Genomic DNA, 8,034 nt, shown 5'->3' on the forward strand with positions numbered 1-8,034 from the left:
TAGCATAAGACAATGACTAAGAGCAAAGATTTGTTCAACTTTTAAAGTTTATAGATATCACTGTTATTTATCGACAGTTTGCTATGAAAAGTATGGTTACTGTGGAAGAATTCAGTAACATTTATTTGTATATCCTAGTGTAAGTTTATACTGTGTATCCAGGAGAGGAAAGATCTTAAAAGTCATGTATTTTCAAAGATTCACACAGAATTATTTCTCAAACTTTCAGGTTTTTATTACTGGATATATTTGCTACGATTAGTAGAACTAATTAATATTGCAGACAGTGTGATGCTAGGTATACAGTCCAGCTTTTCACCTTATTATGTTGGACCGTGCTAATTCCGTAATGCTTTAGCATTAAAGAGTCTGATTAGACATTGAGCTTACTTTCGTGGATATACGTGTTTAAAAGACATTTAAGAACAAGATCTGTATTTTTAAAACGCCAATGTATTATTTAAGGTAGGGACAATTTTCCGAAGAAATAATCTGTGACATGGATAAGCAGGAAAAAGTAGGCTTAATGTCAGTTATCTTCTTTATGTCACATAATTGCTTTAACGCCACTGAGCCAAAAAACAATAAAAGAAAAAACATTTATTGCACATATAAACAAGACAGTACATAATCAAACCCGTTACTGATTTAAGTATATCACAAATAACCGGATAAAAAAGCTTTTTTAAATCGATTATTCCAGAACTCAACCCACTACTAATTATCCTTAGACTAAATGTATGCTTCAAATATAATATTTCAGAAAACTTTCAAAATTTACATAATTTTTTTAAGAAAAAAGCTGATTTGAAATTCAAATAAACAATCCGTAGTTGTACATAATACAATACTTTATCTCCTTATTCCACAAACGATGTTCAATTTCTCAGCTGGTTGTGGTAATTTACTTGATATATCTCTTACAATAACGTCTTCACTTCATTGATATTATGAACAACAACATAATTTTTCTGTTTCACATCAATCAAAGTTTTTGGAAGAGAAACATTATTTGTCTCTAAAACAGTTTAATGTATTCAATTAATCAATTAGCCTTTTGAGTCAATCCTCATTAAAAATTCAACCATAATGAGATTTGAAACATACATCAACAGAAAGTACCAACTAGCTTGGCACTGAAGAAAGTTGTATCTGCCAAGAGAAAACACCACTAGCTTAGCGATGAAGGAGATTTGAAACAACCAAAAATAGAAACCACTACTAGCTTGGCACTGAAGGTGGTTGTAAACATCCACCAACAGAAACCACCACTAGCTTGGCACTGAAGGTGGTTCTAAACATCCACCAACAGAAACCACCACTAGCTTGGCACTGAAGTAGATTTGAAACATCCACCAACAGAAACCACTACTAGCTTGGCACTGAAGGTGGTTCTAAACATCCACCAACAGAAACCACTACTAGCTTGGCACTGAAGGTGGTTCTAAACATCCACCAACAGAAACCACTACTAGCTTGGCACTGAAGGTGGTTTTAAGCATCCACCAACAGAAACCACCACTAGCTTGGCACTGAAGGGGGTTCTAAACATCCACCAACAGAAACCACCACTAGCTTGGCACTGAAGAGGGTTCTAAACATCTACCAACAGAAACCACCATTAGCTTAGCACTGAAGTAGATTTGAAACATCCATCAACAGAAACCATCATTAGCTGAAGGATGTTTCTATGATGCAATGGCTAAAGGTGCAGTTATAAAATATTCAATGTTGTGACGTAAACCTTAAATAATAAAGTGGTAGGACACTGAGGCCGATTTTTCAATAGACTGATATATTTAATGGATTTAATTGTACATTTGCAAAGAAAAGAAATAAAAGTCAAAATCTTCCAAACATACTGAGAACGATTATAGAAATGAAACTAAAATTATTTTAAGAAGTATTTTACAGGTAAAGTTTTTAAAAATAAATGAAGTTTAATATTATAGAATAATACTCAAAATACGTTTACATATGCTTCTCAGTCAGGAAAACAGAAAGTATCAACTTCTCGTGTTTCGTTATTACTCAAACGATTCAAGGATGTGTTTGGATCTCAAACGAAATCCATCATTGATAAACTTCATTGCTAACGTTTCTCATTCTTTCTGTTACCACAAGTCAATGAAAAGCCTTGAATATCAACAAAATGTATTTGTCTAAATTAGTATTCCTAATATCTACTTAATGGAGAAGTTTGTGTTGAAAACAAAAAAAACATTCTATACATCTTTTCAGCTGTTTAATTTTGACTTTTTGAAAGGGTCTTTCTGTCATAGGGTCAGTGAATAACTTATCTAACCACTTGTGTTACATTCCAAATTCGTGAATTGCATATTTCTTTCACCCGTTTTAAAGGACTACATATATAATAAGAAATATGAAAAATTACAACAATAATTTACGTGTGTACACATGTCCTATTTACAAAACTGAAAAAAAAAAGATTCCTACAATCGACCTTGCATAATGAAAAAAGGCATTCGAGTCTTGGATGTTCGCGAAGTGGTCAACACAACCATTCAGAGAAAACATTGAATATGGATACTATACAAGCCAGATCTCTTTACGGTACATCGTGGAAGGTGTTCAGAGGTTTTTGGTTTCTTTTTGTAAGGTATTGTGGCAGTTCAAAGATAAGAAAAAAATGATAAAATAGTTGGTTGGACATCAGCAACAAAAATCAGGCATTGTCTTCACTTGACAATTTTAATGTTTCGTCCTCTATTACTAACACTGATACTTTTTCCTTGTAACAATCAAAAATGATAATCCATCTTGAGCCCTCTGTTACTAAGACTGAGCCTTTTTTCATTGTAACAATCAAGAATGATAATCCATCTTGAGTCATCTGTTACTAAGACTGAGCCTTTTTTCATTGTAACAATCAAGAATGATAATCCATCTTGAGTCCTCTGTTACTAAGACTGAGCCTTTTTTCATTGTAACAATCAAGAATGATAATCCATCTTGAGTCCTCTGTTACTAAGACTGAGCCTTTTTTCATTGTAACAATCAATAATGTTAATCCATCTTCATTGCCTACATAAGATATGTGATTTACAGTCTACCATTAGTTTTTAATATGGCTTTGATTATGACACTTCGTTTTTTTGTTGTTTTTTTATCATGATCACCATCTCGCAATCTTGGATTAATAACGACAGATGTAACATACATCTCAACATTATTGGTTAACAATAGTAAATGCATTTCTTGTCCTTCTTGAAAAATCTCAGTTTGATTTCCTTATCTGCCAAAATCAGACACATTCTTTAAATTATTAGCTTTAGTTATCATTCTCAAATGATATCTACATCTCTATCCTGGGTTACATAGCCTCAGACATGAACATCGGATTGCAGTCCTTAGCTACTTATGTTAGACGCATTCTCCAGTTTGTCTATCATAGCTGACGACGTCCAGTTTAATACCCCTGGTTACTACTCTCAGAAGCAGTCTCCATCTTTAGCTTTTAATCCATATATACGAGCCCTAAACGTGATCATCAATTCAACATCCTTGGTTTCCTGCAGGTGCTGTCTCCAGTTTGTCTATCATATCTGACGACGTCAAGCAAATTTTCCAGTTTAATGCCTCTGGTTACTACTCTCAGAAGCAGTCTCCATCTTTAGCTTTTAATCCATAGATACGAACCCTAAACGTGATCATCAATTCAACATCCTTGGTTTCTTGCAGGTACTGTCTCCAGTTTGTCATCAAGGGTTATAGGCATCAACATCAGTTTATGCTAGTTTCAGCAACAGGTACAATCTTCATTTTTACACTCGTGGCTGCAAACATAAGGGAAGTCCTCTATTTTTACATTCTTCACCACCAAATCCAGACAGGGTTTTGGATTTATTATCCTCGGTTTCTTACGTCGGACACGTGCTTCAGTTTTCACATTCTTTTTACCAAACATATTTTCAGTTTGGGACTTGTGCTTTTTAACAAAATGCGGTGTTTTCTGTATTTAATGTTCTCGAGCTATTATTTCGTGTATTAATAAATATTTGACCAACTTCATCGTCTTAGGTGTCGAGAGTAATGCCTAATTTTGTGATTTTAGACTAATAATGATTCTTCTCAGTACATCGTAAAGCTTAAAATAGGACAATATAAACAAAAATGTGAAACAAACCTTATTAAATAGAGATGTACAAGACCTCTCTCTTGTTCATCTTTAGTGTAAATACAATAATTTCTTAATTCACACGTCTCTTGTAGATATTTTCCAAACTCTACATTTGATATAGTCCATGTTAATAAACCAAAAATGATAGAAATGTCATTTTTTAACGTCAAACACTAAATGGTGTTTGGTTCGTAACTAACAGAGGTATTAGAAGCAATTATCCAAAATATAGTTTTCATACACGAAACGTTTTCACATTTCAGTGTGTATTATAGGGTTAAAATTATGAATAGAAAGCGGATCAATAGTATACTGTTGTGTAACTGAAGATTTCTTCTATCAGTGTTTATTGGCGCATTAAAGTCCACGCATTAGAATGGTTTACGTCAAGGCCACGTGAGTCATTTGGTAGAAGAAATTAGTGACCCTCCGTAGGACTGTCCATTGCAGGCTGGGAGAGCAAACGGGTTCATTGTTGCAAATGGCGTTATATTTGCAACTCCTGTAACATGGTAAAGGTCAGTAAGTTTACAGAATGAAAGCAACCATCTACATTAAAACATTAATAAAAAGTGTATTAACATTTCTAATATTTCTTAAGGATGTAAACTCAACAAAACAATCAAAACTTTCTTACATGGAATGGAAATTTTAAAGAAGGAAAAAATATGTCAAATAAATATTCTTGTTTCTTAAAAGTCAGTGTGCCCAATAAACAACTTTATACTGGGAATTTCACGGGTATATGATCATGTTGATAAACAGCCTTACTTGAAGTTCCATTGAGTAGACAAGGCGAAGTTGCCACGGCCATATTTCCAAGATGTCCTGTAGTTCCGTAACTTCCATTCACTGTACTTGGGCCATAAGAACTTCCGTTGTTATTGTGAGCTCCGTAAGCTCTAGGGGAGAGAACATTGGTTTGGACTCGTCCGAAGTCTGACAAAAACAAAACAGAATTAGATATTATTTTTTAACTGTTTTCAAAAACGGTGGTTATTATTATTATTATTTTGAATTTAAAAAAATAGCGAGTGTTTCTTTTATTCTCATAATATATTTTACAATGACTGGCCACTTTATTAATGAATTGGTGACCCCACTTTAATATCTGGCTGGGTAACCCCTTTGGATCACGGTGGAGGGTAAATATAACTTACCAGACCCACGGTGGAGGGTAAATATAACTTACCAGACCCACGGTGGAGGGTAAGTATGACTTACTGGGCCCACGGTGGAGGGTAAGTATGACTTACCGGACCCACGGTGGAGGGTAAATATAACTTACCAGACCCACAGTGTAGGGTAAATATAACTTACCAGATTCCATCCCACGCTTCCAGTAATTCTTTATCTATACTTTTTTGCTCTAATATAATATTTTCATCTAATATAAACCATTTCTGGACTATTTGTCGGAATTTTTTGTAACGTTCTTCGCAAGGCTAGTTTGGAGTTCAATTTTGACCACTGGTGAAGGAATCAGTCAGTTGGGGCACAGTTTGACGTCTGTTTTACTTTACAAGACTGTACAAACTTCTTTTTTTCTAAGTCAGTCGTCAGCAATTTTCAGATCCAGTTTTCCTTGTTGATGACCTAATCCTTTTTTATTGCGACAGTTTATACATTTTGATGACAAACGTATCTCAAAGAAAGAGTTTTTTGGTAATGACGCTCTTCCTAGTCTGGAACACTCTATTAAGTTCTTTGTCTTACAGACCAACCAAGATGCATAGCTGCATTTATAACGCTCAGTCAATCACCTGAATAATTTCAACGTTAGTCTTTTCTTTCTTTTTGAATGTGCAAATGTACTACAAATGTATGAGGAATCTTAGTAATAATAATAATAAAAGGCCATTGACTCCATTATGTAACATTTATCTTTCAAACATTCTTCCCCAGTGGCTCATCGGTAAGTCTGAGGGTTCATATCGCTAAAAACTGGATTTCGATACTAGTGGTAGACACAACACAAATAATCAGTTGTGTAGATTGGTGCTTAATAAGAAACAAACAAACAAATTCTTATTACTACTAATAACAATTGTTTTTGTTGTTTTTTTGACGACTAAATATTTTTAATGTAACTCAAAGCACTGCGTGATTAATTAGTTAGAATAACATGCTATTTTTATCCCTGTTTATTTTAATATTTACGTGTACCTGGTCCATTGTCCTGGACGTTTACTGCCAACTGACCCGTGTAAGCATTGAAACTGGATATAGCGGTGGAGCTGTTAAATGATGAGGATCTGGGGGCAAGCTGGTTGTTTCGAGGCATAGCGTACAACACTTCTGCCAAATCGGCTGCTCGCTTCAGAACTATTTCCTACAAGTCAAAACATAACTTATAAGTATACGAACTCAACGTCAACATGAACTAAGTTAATTGTTGAGTTAATAAAAATATAACTAATATCGTTATAGAATACAAAACTAGTGACTGATAGAAATGTATTCTTATACTCAAGGTTATTTATATCGGGTTAGAAATAGATTAACTAAAAATTAGGTACATTCTAATTCAACAGAGGGCCGCAAATATATAAAATACTGTTTTTTCCTATAATTATATAAAAAAAGGAAATCCACCTAACTATAATACTTACCTCCCCCCCCCCGTTGCTGACTTATAACGCTAGAAATCTGGTTTTAATAAACGTGGTTGGCCTTAGGCAGCTCAATGGTTTAATAATAGCCCTTAGGCAGCTCAATGGTTTAATAATAGCCTTTAGGCAGCTCAATGGTTTAATAATAGCCCTTAGGCCGCTCAATGGTTTAATAATAGCCCTTAGGCAGCTCAATGGTTTAATAATAGCCCTTAGGCAGCTCAATGGTTAAATAATAGCCCTTAGGCAGCTCAATGGTTTAATAATAGCCCTTAGGCAGCTCAATGGTTTAATAATAGCCCTTAGGCAGCTCAATGGTTTAATAATAGCCCTAAGGCAGCTCAATGGTTTAATAATAGCCCTAAGGCAGCTCAATGGTTTAATAATAGCCCTAAGGCAACTCAATGGTTTACCAACTGTAATATGATATTGTTTATAAAACCTTGGTTTAAAGCTGTCAGATGAAACTTAAAAGTTGAATCGCTTTGTAATTCATCTTATTAAATGTATATAGCTGGCAGTCATTTTCTTTCAATTTCAATATCTTTCCATTGCGGAAGTAGGTTCATCATTTTCACACACGTGATAATATTTCGAAGGTAAGTCAACTTCAAAATTGTAAATTAGTGTAACATTCTCCCTAAACATCACTTAACCCTGATAATATAATTTCATACTTTTTTAACCTGGAACCATTCGATATATTACTAGCACGGGTTTCACATTTCAGTACCTGAATAAATTTCAGACTATTAAAGATAACCTGCTAAATAAATAAATAAATACAGGTTTCATACAATTGAAGTAGTGAAACTGAGAAGAGCTATCTCCATATTCGGTGAAACTTTCTATTTTATCATTTCTAAGTTTTTCATTTTATCAACGTATTAACAATAAATGCGTATGGAAAGGAGATAGTTTTAATGAATGTTTAAAGAGAAAAAAACAACAAAAAGATTTGAAAACCCTATTCATCCTGAACTATTTTAGTGTACATTTTGTATATAAGGAAAAAGAGCTTACTCAATCTTCTGATGTAAGTTTCAGAAAATATCATAGCACGAAGATTGTTATTTTTAAATAAAAGGTAGATGGGGGATACAAAATACAAGAAACTTATAAAGCAGGTGTTATTGACTAACACTTGTAACTGATTGGTGAAAAAACCACAATAAATGAAACAAACTCTAAGAAGTCTGATATCAGAGAAACTAGTTTCGACACAACTAGTTTTGTCCTCTTCAGTCTCACTTGAGGACGTACGAATGTGTCGAAACTAGT

General features: G+C 34.0%; 1 protein-coding gene across 1 annotated transcript in view; it reads right to left on the reverse strand.

Annotated features, from left to right (window-relative positions):
* Positions 1–1,898: 1,898 nt before the first annotated feature.
* LOC106472234 (transcription factor COE3-like) overlaps positions 1,899–8,034 on the reverse strand; it is a 27,244-nt gene continuing 21,108 nt past the window's right edge. Inside the window, exons 6-8 of the mRNA XM_022400833.1 lie at positions 6,308–6,473; positions 4,913–5,080; positions 1,899–4,643 (exon numbers count right to left, since the gene is read on the reverse strand). Of these exons, the coding sequence (XP_022256541.1) occupies positions 4,543–4,643; positions 4,913–5,080; positions 6,308–6,473 (435 nt within the window). The 3' untranslated portion in view covers positions 1,899–4,542. The remainder of the gene's footprint in view (positions 4,644–4,912; positions 5,081–6,307; positions 6,474–8,034) is intronic.

Source organism: Limulus polyphemus, unplaced genomic scaffold (assembly GCF_000517525.1).
Source record: "Limulus polyphemus unplaced genomic scaffold, Limulus_polyphemus-2.1.2 Scaffold5179, whole genome shotgun sequence".
Taxonomy (NCBI): Eukaryota; Metazoa; Arthropoda; class Merostomata; order Xiphosura; family Limulidae; genus Limulus; species Limulus polyphemus.